The 21,787-nt window shown below is 36.7% G+C and overlaps 1 protein-coding gene across 3 annotated transcripts in view; it reads right to left on the reverse strand.

Moving 5' to 3' along the window:
* Positions 1 to 17,659: 17,659 nt before the first annotated feature.
* Tnip3 (TNFAIP3 interacting protein 3) overlaps positions 17,660 to 21,787 on the reverse strand; it is a 36,806-nt gene continuing 32,678 nt past the window's right edge. For all 3 annotated transcript variants that reach the window (XM_028782480.1, XM_028782478.1, XM_028782479.1), the window contains one exon: positions 17,660 to 18,357. In XM_028782480.1, the coding sequence (XP_028638313.1) occupies positions 18,280 to 18,357 (78 nt within the window). In that variant the 3' untranslated portion in view covers positions 17,660 to 18,279. The remainder of the gene's footprint in view (positions 18,358 to 21,787) is intronic.

The following is a 21,787-nucleotide window of genomic DNA, read 5'->3' on the forward strand; positions in this document are numbered from 1 at the left end:
CTCAATATGCTTCTCTGTACAGCCCAACACACCCATAGTTGGCTGAGCCCTCCTACTATTTTTAATTTTAAAAATTCCCAGAGATATCCCAGAGGCCAATCTGATGGAGCTCATTCTTAAACTGAGTTCCCATCTATCTAGCTAGTTTGTGTCAAGTTGAAAATGAAATTGAGTTGAACCTTATCAAGAAGGTAAGATCAAGCCAGGTAAGGTGAAGTGAAACTGAAATGCCAGCATTTGGTAGGATGCAGATTTCAGGCCGGCATTGGCTACATGGTAAATATCAAGAAAACCAGGCCTGTGATTTAAGACCTTATCTCAGATACTTAGATAGATGATAAATAGATAGATGGATGGATAGATAGATAGATAGATAGATAGATGGCAGACAGACAGATAAATATGATAGATGAGTGTACAGATGGATGATGGATGGACAAACAGACAGACATCGACAGACAGACAGACAGACAGACATGATGTGAGGTGATGTGATGTGACAGATGGATGGGTAGATAGATATGATAGATAGATAGATGATAGATAAGTGGAAAGGAAGAAAGAAAGACTGAAAGAAAGACATAAAGAAGAAACCAAAAAGAGGAAAGATTAAGGAAGAAGATTTATCTTAAATATGTGAAAAAGTTGGAAGATATTTTATAGAAGAAGAAGAATATCAGTGAAAAGAAAATATCAAAGAAGTGTTTTGGGCATGATGAGTAGGTATTTCAGTGCAGTATTATATATGTATTACATCTCAGAATGTAAGTTGGAGCTGTATAGAAGAAAGCTGTGCGTCTCAGACCTAGGAGTTCAGACTTGTTTTAAAGCATAATACAGTGTCAGAGAAGATTTTCTTCCCCATGTTTGAAAGTCATAACGAGGATTTTAAGAGATATGGTGGCATACTAAAAATAAAGACATAGAAATGTTGAGTGTTTCTAAAGCCATAAATAAATGGATAGAAAAGGTTAATAAACGGTGAGGTAGTTGGGTGGGTGGGAAAGTGAGTGTTCTGCTCTGCCTGCTGTGGCAGAGGCCTGCATGCTTTATGTTCTTGGTCTGGGATCTCTCTGCCAGGGCCTGCTGTCTGCATTCACAGCAACAGTGTTCTCAGGCGAGCAAGAAACTGGCCTCCACGTTCTTAGGAGACTAACATCGAAACCAGAATGTGATTTTCTAGGCTTTTCCAAGTACAGAGTGCATAGGGAAATTTACTGAGTGTTCACTACTTTTGTTTTTGTGTATAAAACAACAAACCAAAATCTGATGTTCAAAATTCCATTTTGATAAGTGATTTAAAGAGAAACTAGAGAATTCCCATTAGTTTTTAAGATTCTTAGATTATTGGATAAACTATTTTGACCGTAAAGGAGATTATATCTCAAAACATTAAAAATTAATATTTCCTTTAGATACAAGAGTTTTTAAAATATTAACAATTGTAAGTATGTCAACTTAATTTACCACAAAGCATGGTAAATTTTAGTGAGGAGAGATGTTCATATTTAGGACAGAAACTGAAAATAAGAACAAAATACTCTCTATAACTTTGCTATGTGCCATTTGCATTAAGTAAAGTAAGATACACTATTTAAATAACTTGAATGCACTGGGTAAGAGTGTGTGAATTAATGCACGATGGTATTTTGTGAGAACTTGACTAGAACTTGTTCTTTGTGATATGTTTCCAGTCTTGGGGCCTCCTCAACTTTTTCATTGGTACTTTGTATTTTTATGTATTTATACATCTGTGAGGTTTGAATTACTGGCTTATTAAGGAAGTCTCCAAAATTCTAGTTTTTTTTTCAAAATTCTAGTTTTAAGGCATAATTTTTAAGAAAAGTATTTTTGTTATTATTAAGCCTAAGAAACAGAATAGTGCCAGGAGAGCTGAGCATCGGGCCATCTTAGCCGAAGTGTTCACAGAGGTGCAGTTCTGAATATTACCTATTAGACTGCATGCATTCTAAGTGCTAGTGTTGCTTATATTAAAAAAGATACCAGAGAAATGGAAGGAAATCACCTCTTAGATTTTATGCCCTAACAACAAGGAAAGTTGGAAATAGCTTTTCTAGTCTCATTCGTTTGAGACAATAGTTCCACCTAGTGGACATTTGACTTACAAACCTTTGAATTCAAATGTTAGTTTTCTCTTTGATGGAATCAATATTAAAGGAAAACAATATAAAGAATAGTAGATATATAATTAACAAGGTAGAAGTCTAATGTATTAACTGAAAAACAAAATGATTTATCTATAAATAAGAGGTTCAGATATTTAGGAATAAGCTGATACTTAGTATAGATTTGTCTAATTTGTGAATAAAAAATGAGCCAAAGCCACACAAAAGGCACCGTGGGACTGTGGCCAGAAACAAACTAGCATGTTTAAAATGTGCCTTGTCTAAAAACTTCATGACAAGATTATTTTTTCATAACTTACTTGGACAGTGTTTACAGTTACTGTGTGGACACTAAAGTGTGCCTTAGCGAAGTGATTCATGTAGGCCTCTTTATGCTGAAACTTGATCTTGGTCCAAAGTGAACTATGAAGAAGAATAAAAATGAAAAAAACACAAAGAAGAAAAGAGTGCTACACCTCAGATAATCACTGTTCTTCGAAACAGTCCATTGGTTCAGATGTTTAAATCAAACATAATCCATGCCAATGATTCCAAACTACTAGCCCAGTTGAAAAATTTGTATTGATTCAGTTGAATGTTGGCTGGCTCTGACTTCTCTTAAAAGTGGACTGAAACCCTGTAGTGTAACTAGAATGCTGGGAGAATAGAACCCTGTAGTGACAGGGTATTTTCTTTGGTTGGGTTTTTTTTCCTTGTCTTAACCCACTGTTGGTGAACTTAAAGCCTAAATTCTCTATGAATGGTTCTATGAAGCAGATCCAGAATTAATTCTATTCTGAAAGATCAAATGGTTAGTTAGATCATTATTTATTTCTATTTTGTTTCAAAACCAAAATGACTGTACAAATCTTTTAAAATCTACACTCTGAGTTCTCATGGAAAGGCCTGGAAGAGACATGATGTTTCTTGACTACATTGCTGGACAAAGATGACTCAAGCCACAGCCTGTATCCTGACCAGAAGGGCCACCCTAGTTTAAGGGAAAAGTTACAGCATCTGTTTTTTATACCTTGAGACCAGTTCTAGCCTGGGTTTTGGCTTATGAGCTAAGGATTCCTATATCTTCAGGCTAACAAAAAATGCAAACTTACACTCCTAATTAGTGACATGGTTGTTGAGTATCTTTTCTGTCAGCTTCAAGAGTTAAGCCTGGGCCTTTCACTGAGGTGGACAATGTGTAGCTAGCTTAGTCAGTACCTTTCCACATATGAGTTGCAAAGAAACTATGTCATGAATACTCCTGAGTCCTGAAAACATCTCATTAAGTGATTCTGGTAGAGGAGAACTTTGAGAATGAAATGCTACAGATTAGTAAATTGGAAGGTGATGTGGGATCCATGTAAGCAAATAAAATAAAATCCCCAGGAACCAGTAAATAGAAGCAAAGAACAAAACCCAGATGTGACAATGGAGTGAAGAAAACAAGTTGATTCATAGGAAAATCTAGTGGTTTAAGTAAGTGGTTTGAGAGCTGCTTACTACTAATGCTAATGGACAGAAATTGCTCTTCTATAGACCAAAGAGAGTACTGGGGATAAAATCCCAGGGCCTCACACAGACTAGTCAAGTATTTTACCATGAAGCTTACCCTGTTCCTAATACTATTTATTGGGTTTTATGTTTTTGTTTGTTTGTTTGTTTGTTTTTACAGCTGTCTCATTCATTAGAAATCTTTATTGAATTGTTTGGAAGAACAGAGGTTGTTTTTGAGACAAGGTCTATAACTGTGTACCTTTGGCTAACCTGTAACTCACAGGCCTCCTGCCTTAGCTCCCAAATGCTGAATTAACTGTAGGTATGAATCAGCATGTCCAGTGTACTAAATAGTATTATATCAAGTTGACACAAGCTACAGTAGACATCTCAAAGGACGGAAACTCAGTTAAGAAAAGTCCTTTATAAGATCCAGCTGCTGAGCATTTTCTTAATTAGTGACTGATGGAGCTTAGCTCGTTGTGGGTGGTACCATCCCTGGGCTGGTGGTTCTGGACTCTGTAAGAAAGCAGCCTGAGCAAGCCATGAGGAGAAGGCCAGTCCTTAAGCAACACTCTTCCATGACCTCTGTATCAGCTCCTGCCTCCAGGTTCCAGCTCTGCTTGAGTTTCTGTTCTGACTTCCTTCAACAATTTACAGTGACGTGGAAGCATAAGCCAAATCAATCCTTTCCTTTCCCACTTGTTTTTGTGTCATGGTATTGCACCACAACAATAGTAACTCTTAGGACACTCAGCTGGGATTTGATTTAATTTTAACTTTTATTATTGTGGGTCAGGTCTTCTGTTGTGGCACACATGTGGAGATCAGACAAGAATTTGTCTGTAGAGTCAGTTTTTTCTCCACTTTTCCATGCGCTTCCAGGTTGATCTCAAGTGTCCAGACTTTCTTAGAAAGAAACTCTGCTGAGCCTTCTTGCCTGCCCTTATCTACTGGTTTTGCTTGCTTGCTTACTTGCTTGCTTTTCGGTTATGAATAGGATTCTTCTCTTAGCTTTCTTTAGAATGGCTTGTGCTTCACACACAGAAATACCCTGATTTCCATACTCCCAGCTTCATTCTTGGCCACTTTATTGTATCCATTTTTTAGCTCTATGCTGCGTTACTGTTGAGGCGGGTTTAGAGTTTTTACATAAGCAAGGATATTTCTTTTCTCCTTCCAATTCAAGATACTTTTATTTCTTTTTCTTGTCCATTACCTCCAGTATATCATGAACAGAAGCAATCCATGTGGGAACCTTGCTTCATAGAACACTTGCTTTGTAGAACCCCTACTTTCAACCAGGTAACAGGTCAGTTGGATTATGAAAACCACGTTTCCCGTGATCTTCTAGTTGTTGAATCTGTCTGGCATTTTCTCTGTATGTTGAGATGACCATCAGTTTTTAATCTCTTCTTTTGTGTCATACTGTGCTTGTTTACTTGTGATCAAGGAATAAGGAGCAGTACCTATTTCAGGATAATAATCACAGATATTTTCTTAGCCTGGGCTTTTGAACTGAGAGGGAGTTGGCTCATCTTTGCCCTTTTGCTTGTTTCTGCGTCTTCCTTCTTTGTTTCCTTCCATGTGAATTACAGTCTCTATTGTAGCTCAGGCACTACTTACTGTCAACAGAAATGAAGTGTAGTAAAAGTTCCTGTGCTCAGGAAGTGACTGTATAACTCACTGAAAGAGCCAGACAAGCTAAAGATTTTACACGGTGCTTAAACCTCCTCACACAGTAGTCCAGAACCCTGTGAACAGTGTAAAGGGTGGAGACAAACATGTAGTGATGGGATTGTTCAAAGGGAAAGCATAATAGAGCTCGGTTTCTTTGAAGGAGGAACTCACTTAGTTTTTCAAGCATGGATATTTACTGAGGACCTGCGATGTGCCGGAAGCCCCTCTCGCAGTCAGCACAGTCCTCTGCAGGATGCGGTTACAGATTGCTGCTTCCTGAGTCAAGTCGATAGCAGCGTTTCAGAGTTTTTGTTTTAACATGTCTCTAGCTCATAGTACAACTGGACCAAGAAGGTTGCTTTAAGCGACACAACTTTGGATACAGCAGAAAGCAGCAGGGCACTGTGGATCACAAGCTCGCACAAGAGCTTGGCATGAGAAAAGGCACTGCAAGGGGCTCTGCCTTGAAAATTGGGCTTTCAGGTCAGCCCACCTCATACTCAGCCAGGCACAAGCTAAACCTCCCTAAGCAGAGGCCACCTATCTTTCTGTATAGCATGCATCCAGAAGGCTAGGTAGGTGACACTCTCTACGTAAAATTATCTGTCCTCTGGGTTGTGTCATCTTATTATTAATCTGGCCAAGAACATCCATTTCTAATATTTTGGACAAAGGCATGGGTTGTGCCAGAGACTGGAAGATATATGCAAAGATGACAGTGACACAGAGTCGGAGATGGCTTAGTATGTTAAAAGCAAACTGTCCCCGATCTGTTGACGCTCTCCCATGGAGAGAGCTTTTGCTAAAGGTTTTCCTCCACAAGGGACGTGTGATGTCTTATCTTGATTGTCTACCTGACAGGATCTGGAGTCACCCAAGTCCCACACTTCTGGTCAGGTCTATAGGGACCTTTACAGAAAGAATTACCTAAGGAGGATTTTTCTTTGAGGTAACATTGCCTCTATGTGATCTAGATTACAAAGAGATCTGAGAAAAGGACAGTGCTTCCTGCTTGGCTGAGTTTTGCTTCCTGCTGAGCGAGGCTATCTATCCCTCCTTTTGTGGCTCCCACTTGCACCTTTGCTGACATTAGTCATCACCTTACACCTTGGGTATTCAAACATGAAGAGTAGTGGCTACCCAGGAATCTTCTAGTCATTCCTCACTGGATTTTAATCTGGACACCCGTTTCAGGGACTGAGCAGCAATTGGGACCTCAGCTTCTCTAGCATGCAGATACTCAGGTCAGCCATTCTAGTGAATCCCTTTTAAAATGCTCTTCCCGCATCTCTTTCTGTCCTTCTAGACTCTGAATCTAGAGGGTGATGCCTAACAGAAGAGAAGTGATATAGTCAGATAATAAATAGATGGCTGAAAAAGGCAAAAAGATGTGAATTAGAGGACAAACTGAAGACCATGCAGGACCACAAGGCTCAATCAAGGTGACTGGAGGATGTAAAAGGAGCAAAACCCATTGTGAGAACAAAGTCAATTAGAGAGGCGGTGGAATCTTTGCCTTAGTCAATGATGGGAGCTTGAAATAGTGGTTCTGTTGTGAACAAAGGAATTAACAGCAACGACAAGGTAAATCTATTCAAACCAACAGATGGAAAAAAAGCAGCCAAGAGGGAAGGGAAATGGGGAGAAGGCAAATAATCTCTCTTCTTCCATACTGATTTTTATCTGGACTGCTACCAAATGGTGCTGCCACACTTGGGGGCAGGGGCTCTTTTTACATCCATTAAGGCAATTAAAACAGTTGAGGTGAGGCTCCCTGCTCAAGTAATTCTACTTTGGGGCAAGTTGGCATTAAACCAACCATCACAGAGAGAGGTTGTCAAAACTGGTTGGTAAATAGCTCAAACTGAGTTTATAATCCAAATTCTGTCCTGTGGCCTGAAAGTTTGTAATTCTAGAAAGCCCATAGCTGCTCCTGCTGGTGATTCTTTTGAGAATAGCATTTGTAAATTTAAATGATGTGTTTTATTACAGTGATGACATCATTATAGAAATGGCAAAGTTACAGTTTATGATGAACTCACTGAGTTATTGTGTAGACCTCTCTGCTTCTGAGAGAGACAACTTTGCCCAGACTACTCATCAAAGATGTCCAATACAAAGCAGATTAGATGCAACAGCATTTAAGCCCTGTCTTGCAGAGGCAGAAGTTTGACTGTAGTGTTAGGCAAGGCTGACTAGGCTTTGCCAAGTAAAGGAAAGATGTGGGGAATATGGACTGGCTTGATTTGTCCATTAAATAACGACAAGATTCTTGATGGTGAGTTTGAAGACCTTCATGTGCTCCAACACAAATCACTGTGAAATTTGCCTGCACACATCTTTGGACAAAACACTCTATATTTGAAGAAAAATCTAAGACGGGAACAAGGACAAAAAGAACAGGAAGAATAGACTTCCTGGTGATGTCACAACTAGTCTGAGAGCCATATGGATTCTTTTCAAATCAAAAGAATCAGCACCACAAGTCAGCAAGCTATCGTGGGCCATGCTTTATTTAAACACCTCTTGCTTAAATGGCTTATGTAGCTCCAAATGAATCACTGAGCTTAATGGAAACAGGACTAACTCCTACAGCTGTTCCTCCTGTTTTGACTGCCAAACATACTTCTTCGGTAAATAAGTCTTACCCAGTGAAGTCAGTCTGGGACTTAATAGAATAAGCTGGTTGTTTGAAGGGGTTTCTAATATTTGTCCCAGAGTGACCACTCTTTCTAGCAGTCTATATTACTCATAGGTTGTTACAATAATATAAATCCACAAGCTATTTTGGGGAAGCAGTAAGTGATGGGCCCTAGTTCAAATGGAATAAGTTTCTTACAACACAGCTATTCTCAAAGGAGAACAGTGGTTCTGAAAATAAAACTGTGTAGGCACTGCATAAATACCACAGGAAAACATTACAGAATCTTATTAGGAATGCTGTTGGAAGTATCTGTGCTGGGAGGGTGGAGTTCACCCTTCAAGTTTCTTTAAGAGGAAGGTTGGAACTATTGAGTTAGCGCTCAGCTCCTCTCATTAAAAGGGACTTAAATGAAGACTCCTGACTGAGAAAGGGAGGCTAGGCAGGCTGGGTGAGGGAGGCTTCTGCTAACAAGCCTGGTATGGGGGCTCACACAGAGAACCAGCACAATTGACTCCCTTTGTTGTTTTCACGTGGACGGATGTATAGGGGAGAAGGCCCTGATGGGTTAGTTAAGGATATCCCTAGAAAAGGAGCCAGATGGTATAATAAAGCCTAGCCCAGATCAATGTGACATTGCCTCTGCAGCACCCTTTAGTATGGCTCTCACTGGGAGAAAAAAAAGAAATCTGTTTGTTCCCCTTGCAGTTATATGCTATGTTCATGTGGTGTGAATGTCTTGAATGTGCCCATATAAATGCAAACGGCTAAGGCCAGTGCAGAGCATTGTTTGACAGTACACATACAAAGAGACTTCAATTAGCACTCCTCCAGGATGTCAGGATTTTGATGGTGCCATTGTTTATTTGGCATATAAGGCCAATCTATGTAGCTACAGATAATCTGATGAAGAAACGTTGACTAGGGTTCTTTTATGCCTGTATTCTGAGTTAGACAGCTTTGAGTTCTTAGCAGCTGTGTTTTCCAAACATGGAGAATAAGTTGGTCCCAGTGGTTAGTTTCCTGTTTACTTTGCCTTTAGACAGTAGACTCACTGGTTCTTGTAGTTTAGCTGAAGGAGAAGGTCAGAGTCAAACATGAATACTCCCAATTATAGGACCATTCTCAAGAGAAGAGGCTTAGGACACCTTATCCAGATTTAATTCTTACTTTTAGAGCTTATACCATCTTGGAAATGCTTCAGCACCAGAACTGAACCTAAAGACAAGGTTGCAGCAGGGTCAGAGTCTCATGACTAAAAGTCACACAGACAATGAGATTGGCAGCCCACCTTTGAAACCTTAGTGTCTGTGGCCTTGAGGACATTCCTTAAGGATTTTGTTAAGTATAATAAAGTAGGACAGCTGACTTCTCAAAATCTTAGTTATCAATAGTAAAGCTTCATGAATTCTTCAAATTTTCCAAATGAAGAATTTTGGTACATATTTGACCTCTGTACTGCAATGTATATTCCTAATATCAATTAATGCCAATTTATTTATGGGGTCCTAGTGGTTTTGTTGGGTCGTATTTGTTCAACCTTCCATTATATTTCTTTTGTGCTTTTAAATACGTTTCAACCATATTTAAATACAAAACTGACTAAGATTATTTATTTATTTAAATTTGTTTTAGAGTCGCCAAAATGCTTTGTTAGTCTTGAGATATCTGCATACTTCTTTTCATAGACGAAGTATTGAGTCATAAAAGTTATGGAACCATGCCCAATTAGTCAGCTTCTCAACACCAGTGTACCAATATCAACCTTTTTCAATGTCTACACCAACCTAATCACCTATAGCAGTGAATCTATGACCATCACCATTAAAAAGAAAATACAACCCAAAAGGTAAAGAGATTCCAAAATACTGAGGCATAAGAAGTAAGATTTTTCATAGATAAGATACTGTAGAGAATAAAAATAAAGAAATATGAAGTAGAAATATTTTTGACAATAAAACCTGATGGTCTTATGGTTTGGATCCAAGGTCCCTAAAGATCTTTTCTTCTACTCTCCTTAGATTTCTTGTCTTGTCCATCTCCATTCCGTTGACACACTTTCCATCCAGGACCTTCAATGGATTGGACTAGAATACAGGCAGTCAATTTTTGTTATTTTTTCTGTCTTCTATTCTCCCTCTTCATACTTACTCTCAGTCCTGTTTCAGTCTGCCTAGAGGATCCCTTCCTCCCACTCTACCTCCTTTCCCTGAGACTCGGCCTCTTGGTACAGATCCAGAGAGCCCTCCACCTCCCCCTGCCCAACTTTCTTCAACTGCCCCTCTCAGCCTTTTCTTCTACCCCATATCCATTCCTTTATGTCCCTCACCTACCATTGTAAGCACATGCACACTTTATCATCACACTGGCCTAGAATATCAACAACAACCAAAGAATGGAACAACAATCCAACAAAGACAAAACCAGACATTGATGCTGATAAATATCCCAAACATTGTAACTCCAGAATCCTTGGTCTCAGAGCAAAACACAACCATAACCAGCAAAGAAAATATGCCACCTCTAGAATCCAGCAACTCTACTGCAATAGGATCTTAGAAATGGAATTTAGCTGAAGTACAAGATAAGGTATTAATAATAGCAATTAGTATTGCTATTAATAATACTAAATATGAACTCCTTAAAGAGGATGTAGACAAATGCCTTAAGAAAGACTGGAAATACAAACAGTGTAATGAAATAATAAAAATGTTTCAAGACATGAACATAGAAATAGAATCACTAAAGAAATGAGAACTGGAATAAAACTGGAAATGAAAAACTCAGGATGTCAAACCAAAACCTAACCAATAGATCAGAAGAAATGGTAGAGAGAATTTCAGGACTTGAAGACAAGATAGAAATGGCTAGCTCATTCATTGAAAATGTTAAACTTAAAAAAATTCAGGTATAAAACATCTAGGAAATCTGAGGTGCTGTGAAAAGTCTAAGCCTACAAATAACAGATATCGAGGAGTGAAAAGAAACAGACATCAAAGGCACAGAAAATATTTTTAACAAAATTACAGAATAAAGCTTCCCCAATCTAAAGAAACAGGTACCTATCAGGGTACATGAAGCATATATAACATCAAACAGACAAGACCAGAAAAAAAATCCCAACCACACATAATAATGAAGGAATTAAAGTGTATAGAACAACAACACCACCAATGGCAAAAAAAAAAAAAGAAAAACAAAACAAAACCAAGCCAAACCAAAGCGAAACAAACCTAAAAGGTACAACAACAGGAAAAGAACAAATCACATAAAAGGTGGGACTATTAGAATAACTCCTGACTTTTGAATGGAAACTCTGAAAGTCAGAAGAGCCTGGATAATTGTTTTTACAAGCTCTGAGAGACCAGAAATGCCACCCCACAATACCTAGTAAAATTAGCAATCAAATTTGACAGAAAAAGAAAGTGTTCAACAATAAAACAAATTTAAGCAATTTCTACTTACAAATCCAGCTCTATAGAATGCCGTGGAAGAAAAACTTTAGTCTAAAGAGATAATCTAGACCAATAAAGACACAAGGAATAAATAATCCAAAAACAATAAGTCAAAAGGAGGGGAACATCATAGCAACAAATAACAGGAATTATAATAATGAAATAAACCACTACTTACTAATAACTCATAATGTTAATAGTCTCAATTCCCCAATAAAAAGACACAGTGATATACTGGGTTAAAAAACAAAACACATCTTTCTGTTGCATCCATGAAACACATCTCACTATCATCTTAATTTAAAACTATGGAAAAAGATATTCTAAGCAAAAAGACCTAAGAACCAAATATATTTAGTTTAATATTAGAAAAATGGACTTCAAATAAAACTAACCAAAGGAGATATGAAGGTTACCATACCATTATTAAAGGAAAAAAATCCACCAAGAGGATATTATAATTCTAAACATTTATGTACCAAACACAAGAGTATCCAAGTTCTTAAAAGGAAACTACTACAGCTAAAACCACACATTGACCCTCCACTGATAGTGGAAGATGTCAGTGTACTACTTTTGCCAATAGACAGGTCTTCCAAACAAAAACTAAATACAGAAATGCTAGAGCAAAATGATGTCATAAATCACATGGACATGGCTGATATCTACAGAATATTTCATGAAAACACTTTTATGAATAATATACTTTCTTCCTAGCACTGGCATCTCAAGGAACTTTCTCTAATATAGAGCATGTGTTAGGACATAAAATAATCACAACAGATATAAGAAAATTGAAATGATACCCTGTATCCTGTCTGACTACCATGGATTAAAGCTGATATCAACAATAATAGAAACATTAGAAAGTATGCAAACTCATGGAAACTTAACAATTCACAATTAAATGAAAATTGGGTCAAAACAAAAATCAATAAGGAATTTAAAGACTTTTTAGACTTGAATAAGAGTAAATATACAACATACCTGAACCTATAAGACACAGTGAATATAATTTTAAAAGGTAAGTTCATTTCATTAAGTGCCTATAACAAAAAGACTGAAGAAATACTGTATTAGCAACTTAATGATGTGAAAGTTCTAAGCAAACAAGAATAAATAGTACCCAAAAGAGTAGACAGAAATAATCAAATTCAGCACTGACACTAATGAAACAATAACAAACACAATGAAACAGAGTTAATTCTTTAAGAAAATCAATAAGATTAACAAACTCTAAGCCAAATTAACCTAAAGACACAGAGAGAAGATATGATTAATAAGATTAGACATTAACTGGAACATTACAGCCAAGGAAATTCAGAGAATCAAAGGACATATTTTAAAAATTTGTATTCCACCAAACTGGAAAACTAAACAGAGATGAATGAATTTCTTGATGTATACAATATAATGAAGTTAAATCAAGACAAAATAAGCAATTTACACAGACCTATGACCCCTAGCAAAACAGAAGCAGTAATTACAAATCCCCCAACCAAAAGAAGTCCAGGGCTAGATGGATTCAGTGTAGAATTATAGCAGACCATCAAAGAAGAGTTAATGTCAATACTTCTCAAATTATTCTGCAAAATAGAAACTAAAGCCATATTTCCTAATTCTTTTTACAAAGCCACTATTTCTCTGATAACAAAACCACACAAAGACCTACTCAAAAAAGAAAATTATATATCAGCATTCTTTCTAAACATAGACGCAGAAATTCTTAATAAAATACCTGCAATCCAAATGTAAGAACACATAAAAAAAGATGATTAAATTGGCTTCATTCCAGAGATGAAGGGATGCTGAGTCCAGTTTGGCTATGGCAAGGACCATGTGACATGATTGCTGTCCCTGGAATAGAGCCATCAGGGAGTTGACCTCCCCAAGCACGGATGGTTGCTGTGGGTATAAGGCTTGTTTGTATATGGAAAATATTTTCCCTGCCAAGATTATCAGAAAATATTCTCCCTGCCAATGTTAATGACTACATTATAATTAGAATCAGCATGAGTCCAAGAGTTGAGAGTGTGTCTATGTCTTAGCAAAATAACGCTAAGACCTTCAGGACAGCCCTTAAGGCTGTGGGAAAAACTCTGAAAACAGTTAAAAAATATATAATTTTTCAACTATGCAAAATATAAGGATGCAATATGAATTGTATAAGGAGCTTCACAGATCTAAAAGAATAGAGGCAGCTGCACTGTGAACCAGCTTGTCAGAAAGATACTAAGGAAGGAAATAAAGAGGTCTAGGGAGTGGTGATCACAGGGCAAATGTCTACCCAGCTAAATTTTTTGTTTGTGCTTACAAAAGCAGGCAGATTTCTGGGATTAAGGTCATCCTGAGACAGAGGGAGTTTAGGTCCAGGCCCAGGTATAGCAGGAATGATGATTTCAGGGCAGGATCCCACCCAGCTAGCTTATTATTTATGCTCAACAAAGGCAGGCAGATCTCTGAATTCTTTTGCGATATAAAAAATATGCTTGCTGTCTCTTAAGGGGCTGGAGTTATGGGACACTCATTCATGGGATAATCAAGAAGGAACCTGGAGCAATGACTGAATTGATATGTAAATAAACTGGGATTTTGATCTGCAAGAGATACGTTATCTAAAAAGATTTTAGAATTGAAACAAACAAAAAATTGTCTCAAGCAGAGAGCTGTCTGGAAATATTCCAAGCAAATAGACCTAAGAACCAAAGCTATCTTCAGCAGAACATAGGCTGTCAGGTTGTAACCTACAATTTGACTTCAAGTCTGTGTTTTATAGCTCCCAGACACCCCTTCCTCAGAACTGCTTTCCAAGCCAAGCCAAGGCTGATCCTTGACAAAGGGATAGTTCAATATATGTAAATTAATGATCAATAAAGTTAATCTAACACATAAACAGATTAAAAGACAAAAACCACATGATCATCTCATCAACCCATTAGATGATGGAAAAGCCTTCTACGATTCAACATCCCTTCATGATAAAATTCTGAAGAAATGGGTTGAAGAGATGGCTTAGTGATTAAGGCTGCTCTTCCAGAAGCCATGAGTTCAATTCCTAGCAACCACATAATGGCTCAGAACCATCTATAATGAGATCTGGTACTTTCTTCTGGTCTCAGGAATACATGCCGGTAGAATGCTGTATACATAATAAATAAGTTAATATTAAAAAACCTGGAGAAATTAAGATACAAGGAACAAACCTCACCATAATAAAGGCAATTTTTAAGTCCAAAGCCCAAATCAGCCTAAACAGGGAAACTCATTACCATCAAACTCAGAAAAAAGCCAAGGATGTCCAATCTCTCCATACCTATTTGATGCAGTTCTTGAAGAGGTTGGCTTACAAAATTGAGAAAGGTAGGGTTACAGAGTGTTCTTTGCTTCATGTATGTATCTATTGTTATCATGGGGAATGTGGAGTGTGAATATATGTTGTATTATTTATGTATGTACATATGTATGTATATATATGTGTATTATATATAAATGGTATACATGAAGAAAATGCATGTATATTTATATTTTATATTTATATCTATATTTGTATTATTTATATTTATTTATATTCATGTCGATAGGTGGGAGTGTGTGACGTGTGGAGTATGTGGGTGTATGATGACAAATAGTTTCTCCCCTATGGGATCACAAGACAGGAAGTGTAACTGCCTATGCTGGTTTAGTTTTTGACCATTTGACACAAACTCCAGTCACTTGGGAAGAAGGAATCTGAATTCAGAAAGTGTCTTTATTAGATTGGCTTGTGGGGATGGATTTGGGAAGTTTTCCTGATTACTAATTGTGGGAGGGCACAACCCACTGTGAATAGTTCTACACATGACTTGGACTATATAAGAAAACAAACTGAGCAAGCCAAGGGGAACAAGGCAGTAAGCAGTGTTTCTTCATGTTCCCTAATTCAATTTTTGAATCTAGTTTTTTTTGTCTGGAGATCTTGCTCTGGCTTTCCTGAATGGACTATTACCTGTAAACTTAATAAATCCCTTTATTTTTCAACTTGTTTTTGGTCAGTGCTTTATCACAGCAACAGAGAAGTAAACTTGATACAGTATTCTTCATAGTAGCTTTTTCTCTTAGAGCAACAAATGGGAAAATGAATACAGTGAAAAAGAAACATAGGCATAAGAAACAATTTGAGCTACGTAACTAGGACACAAGCAGTTGGGTAGAGAAAGAAGACTGCACTTTCAGTGCTACAGAATCTAGAGACTCTTACCATTTCAACAGGGTAAGAGACTATTACCTACCATATATGTTTTAGATATGATTCTACTGTAACAGAACTCTGTTAACAATATTGGAAGTCAAAAGCAACAACATGCATATCCTTGGAGTATATCATATACTTTGTGCATGTTTAGCTCCTCACATAATCTAAATAAGACATTTCTCTTAACTTTGGATGTAACATAATAATTCTATATAACATGTAGCATTTTCTCTAAATAGTATTTTTTCAAAACTATGCTCCTATAATAGAACTTAATGAAAACCAAATGGATCATCACAAGGAGCAGAACTTTCTGGGGAGGGTTAGAAAGCAGAGCTGTGACATCCACATACCTGGGCTGCCCCTCTGAGGACAGTTTTGCACCTTGGCTCTGTCACCTACTTGTCTCAGGGAAGATCCCTGAGCCTCTGTAAGCTTCCGATCAATCAGCCATCACAAGAACATAATTATATTTTGTTTTCATTTTCTTTTTCTTTTTTGCTGGTGTCAGAGCTCAGTGAACACACTATAAAACAGAAAATAAAGCCTGAAGCCAATGAAACAAAATAAAGCTAGCAAGGAGACATGGCTGACCTATGCCCTGGATGTTACCAGACCTGCGGTTTCCTTCTAAACTGATGTTGCAACCAAAACAAAGTGAACACATGTTTCTCTTCATGTGATATCTTCAAGTCAAAGATCAAATTCTCCATGATCACCCAGACTCTTGAAGTATGCCTGCTTTTAAGTTTCCTTCCTCAGACAGGTGTCATGACCTCTTTCCCTTTCAAAGAAAGTGCTCACTAATGCCCACAAACTCTGTGTGAAAAATAAAATAGACCCATAGATAAGGGTCTGAACCTTATTATGATCCCAGGCAGAGAAGTCTCCAGACATGTTATGGGGAAAAAGGACATAAGAATGGGGGATTGAAATCTCTCTAGTAACAGAGTCTGAATGAAAAAACAGTCTTGGATGAAAAATGAAATTAGTTCTTAGTTAATAGTCTATTCTCCACCTAGGTTAACATTTATGCATTCTTGTCAGTGTTTGGCACCTTGTTAATAGCATAGGGGCAGTTTGAATAATCAAACCATGTTTTATTGCTGCAGACCTTAATTACTGGTCTATGAAGAGTGTTTTCCTGTGTATACACTTTAAAAATTGTATAAGCATGTCTTGTTTCATAGACTTAATTCAGCAGGAGAAACAGACATTACCATGATTTTGTTAACAATTTGAAGAAACGGAAAATTCCAATATGCAGAATGCCTTCCTAGAGGTGATAGTTGTTTCTCTGACTTGAAGGGATACCCAAGGATGGCTTATCTTTCTGATACATAGTTGCATAAACAAAGGGCTTGGAAGCTAATATGACAGGATCATTCAGCTTCTCTTAAAGGTTAAGTTACAGCTTAGACAAAGACGAAAGGGGAAATGCTTAGTTTCCTGGGACATTTTTACCTTCTCATTATTCAGTGTGTACCCACAAATTAAAACAAAAATAGTTTGAGTTAGACAAGCCGCATAATTTTGGAAGCAAAGCTAGCTAGATCCGGTAGTTTTCTTTGCGCATGCCCTGGATGTTCCTGGTTCTATTTAGGTTCATCTAGAAGTGTTAGATATTTGCAGTTCTCACACTCTTGTCATGAACATTCACCGCTACAAACAGGAACTCAAGTTGACACTACCAAATCTTACTGAAGAAGATGGGCTTAATGCTTTTAAAACTGCTGGATTTTGAGAGATCAGCTAGGTCACTTTGTACTTCAACTGCAATAAAATGTATGGATGTGTTATTTTTAGGTTAATTAGTTTAAAAAGGTATAGTCCAGTTTCATAAACATTGCTCAAATCCACAGACTGGAAAAGAGACAGAACCTCAAGAATTTGGCAATTCTTGCTGACTATTTACAGACAGAAAGTGGCCGTCACCATTCTGTCAGGACAGTACCCTTTCATAACCAATTTTACCTAAAGATGAAACAGGCTCATAACTTCTGACAAGCTTAAAAATGATCCACTGGAAGGATAGTTTCATGTTTGTCATTTTATTGAGTTTGACTCACTCTTTTAGTCAGGGGAGTCTATAAGTCTTTTGATTGTCTATTAAAATTCATGTAGTTTCAAGTTCAACAGTAATGAACATATTACCTAGTCCAACTGTCAAACCACTGAATAATTAACTTAGCCATTATGGAAAAAAGTTTTCTTCCAGGGACTACACGGTGTTTTATTAATTTTTTGAGATGCAGAATTGGCTTATGTGGTGTTTGTATTTCAACCCAGGCTGGTCTTGAAATCATTGCAATCCTTCTGCAGTAACTTCCCATGGAATTATAAGATGCACCAGTGTGCCTGGCTTAAGATCTGTTCATTCTAAATAAGTCTATAATATCACAGCACCAGAGCTGGAGTCATACAAATCCTGGAGTCACTTTCACAAGCCCATCAGTGCTTAGATGAGGAGAGTTGTGAGGAGGAGCGTGTAATCAGCAGTCCTGTGTCATTTGAGGAGAGAAGTTCGATTTATCTGTAGAGTTCTACTGTGTCCCAGTGGTCCTTACTTTTCCCCTATGAGGGCCACGAGAAGGTAACTGAGAGCAGATCTCAAAGGAGAACGTTCACAGATGTCCTGAAGAAGCAAAGTGGTTACAGCTGAGAGTTCAGCCCTCTGTGCTTGTCTGCTAACGTAATTCTACAGGTTGAACTTCCTTTCTGAGGAGAAACCTATGAAAGAAAATGATTCAGATTAAATTTTTAAATTTTATTTCTCTTCTGGCTTATGAATAAATAATGTAAATTTCTGAGTTGGCAAAGAGGAGAGATATTTTACACGTGAACTCCTCACATGCTTTCAAAGGTGGAAAATAGTCATTGTTTCAAGTACCAACATATGCTTACCATTGTGGGGTAACCGGTTGTGGTAGAATTCTAGTTATGAATGGGGAGAAATACTCTATATTGCAATTCTCATTCTCACTGGCAGTCCAATAGCTTGGGAGTTTGCCTGTAAAACTAAGTCATTTTTTTCTGTTATAAGTTAGGCTCACTCCACCCCTCAAAGAAAGAACACTTGCCAAGTGCACACAAAAGTTAATGGTCAAATGCCATGTACATGCCTATAATCCATTGCTGGAGATGCTAAGGTAAGAGGAAGACCAGTTTTAGACAAGCTGGCATCACATAGCAATCCTGTCTCCAAAAAAACTACAAGAAGGATAAAATGGTATGAGCAGTATTGTAAAGCCAAAGAAAAGTACCATAAATTCTTAAGATTTGTTAGTGCAGTATGAAGGCCCTAGCCTTTCATCTTAATGAAAGTTTTGACATATTTTCATAGGCTTTGAATAGAACACCATAAGCAAGCATGACAAAAAAGATAGAACTAGACACTTATATATGGTGACAGGAAACAGGCATAAACTATGTCATTAAAGGAAATGTCTTATGATGATACCATAAAAATATATTGAATATTTATATTTAATATCCTGAATTTGGAGTACCTAAAACATGGAAAACTAACATCTTGGTTAAAACAAATGAAAAACCATTAAAAAACAATGTTGCTTTTCTCTATCTAACCAAACATCTCTTTGCAAGAGATGACAACCATTCCAGAAAACCACAACCAATCAAATTGAAGATAACAAGGGATAATGTAGTGCCCAATTCAATATATCTACAACATTATCTAAGATTTAGTGAGCCTATCAGAAGAGAAGCTAGGAGGACTTGAAAAGCCAGAGGAACAGGGGTTTGCTGTGAGACTGTGTCCCCTAGAAATGTCATAAATTACACACATAAAGTCTCATTGGGTACCTGATGAAAACACCTTGAACAAAGATGACAGCAATGAGCATGCTATCATGTAAGGGGACAAGCTCATCACCATGCAACTCAAGACAAAGAGCTATAGGCAAGTAAAGTATACTGAGAGAGGGAGAAATAGTTTTCTCCAGGGAAAAAAACACCAATTTGTTATCCAATACCAAGTGGTCAGTCCTAAAATCATATATAAACAAGTAATATTAAGCATGTTATAATTACATATTTAGGAATATATTCATGTATATTTGTAGGTGTATACATATATTTAGGAATACATACATATTTCTAATATATTATAAATATACTTACATATTTATAAATTCCTATTATATGTATAAACACACAGAGATGCAACAACAATTAAAAATATAGGCCATGAACTTGAAAGAGAGTGAGGGAGTACATGAGAAAAGTTTGAGAGAGGAAAAAGAGGGCGAAAACAATGTAATTATATTTTAATTGTAAAAAGATTAACGCCGGGCAATGGTGGCGCACGCCTTTAATCCCAGCACTTGGGAGGCAGAGGCAGGCAGATTTCTGAGTTCAAGGCCAGCCTTGCCTATAGAGTGAGTTCCAGGACAGCCAGGGCTATACAGAGAAACCCTGTCTCGAAAAACCAAAAATAAATAAATAAAAAAATAAAAAAATAAATAAATAAATAAAATATGTTTCAAAAAGTATGACCATCATAAAAAGGTGATCTAAAGTAGTACAATGACAATGAGGAGAGTCATTACACACTTAATCAGAAACACGATGCAGAAATGTTACCTAGTACACATGCCTTAACAAGAAACAAGATGTATGTGATCATGTGATATGGAACACTACTTATTAAAGTAAATCATAATGAAGAAACCCAAACTAGAAGCTTTCTCTACATTTTGAGAAGACAAATAAATTTAACAGTGAAGCATAATTTGCTGCTGTAAGCACGGGGAGTTAGGACTAAGCACCCACGGCTCCTGTCCACAGGTGGGTTTAAATAGTCTACTGTCATTTGGCCAGTGCTTCTATAAGATAGATAGAGCTAGCATCTTTCTTAGCTCGCCTTTGAAAAAACTGTAGCCATTAAAGAATCTATAGTAGAATGGAAATTTAAAGGGAAGGCAGAGTTTTTCTAATACCTCTTTTCCATTTGACATACACTAATATATAGCTTGTTTTCCTTCCTAAAGGTATTTAGTTTCTATTTAAGCAAATATAAAAAAATTACTATTTAAGTAACTGATTGTATATAGTATTTGTTCATCCATCTACCATCTGTCTGTATGCTGTCTGTATATTTATCTATTATCTATCATTTCTTTATAGTACCTGTCATCTATTGTCTATATATTATCTATCATTTATCAATCTGTTATCAATTATCGTTCATCAACTATCATAATCATATCTATCTATGATATCTATTTGTCACATTTAATCTAGTAAACATATCTATTTACTATTATCTATTATCAATCACCTACCAAGCACCTCTCATCATATCTGGCATCTATATATATATCCATAATCTATTACCTATCACCTAGCTATCTAACTCAAATCTGTCTTTCTGTCTGTCTGTATACCTATCAACATATCTGTCACCTGTCCCTCTTTTTCTGTATATCTATTTAAAATCCATCATCTATCTATATATCACCTTCCTATAAATTATCTATCTTTTTATCTAACATCTATCTTTCATCTATCTGTTTTTATCATCTATGTGCCCATCTACTGTCCATCAATTCAGCATCTGTCAATTCATCTGAGATCTACATACCATCAACATGTCCTCATTTATCCGTGTATCTATCTTCTATCGTGTAGTATCTATAACCCATTCTCTATCCGTCTATCATCAATCATCTCTCCATTATCTATTCATCTATTCATCATTGATCTATCATATATATGGATACATATGGGTACATGTATGTAGTTGTTAATTAAAGAGTCTAATATTTGCTTATAAATCAATGTTTCAATAGTAATATATTTATCACTTTTACATATATGTATATGTAAAGTATGTGTATATACTTATCATTTCTTCAGCAAAATGGCTGCATTAATTGATAAGCAATTTTGTGTATTAATTGCTAGTAGAATAATGAAAAGTTTATTTAATAAGGAAAACAATAATTATTTATGTTGGATATTATACTAAGTATAATTGTAAACATCCTGTTTATTATATCTCAAAGTAAGCCTTGTTATTTATAGTAGAGCCATTGTCTTTGCATACTGACAGGAACAGAAAATATCCAAGTAAGCTAGCCTTTCACTAGCATAAGTATTATCTGTAATGATGAAATATAGGGCAGTTATGAAAACC

This window comes from Grammomys surdaster, unplaced genomic scaffold, assembly GCF_004785775.1.
Source record: "Grammomys surdaster isolate TR1022 unplaced genomic scaffold, NIH_TR_1.0 752, whole genome shotgun sequence".
NCBI classification, from domain to species: Eukaryota; Metazoa; Chordata; class Mammalia; order Rodentia; family Muridae; genus Grammomys; species Grammomys surdaster.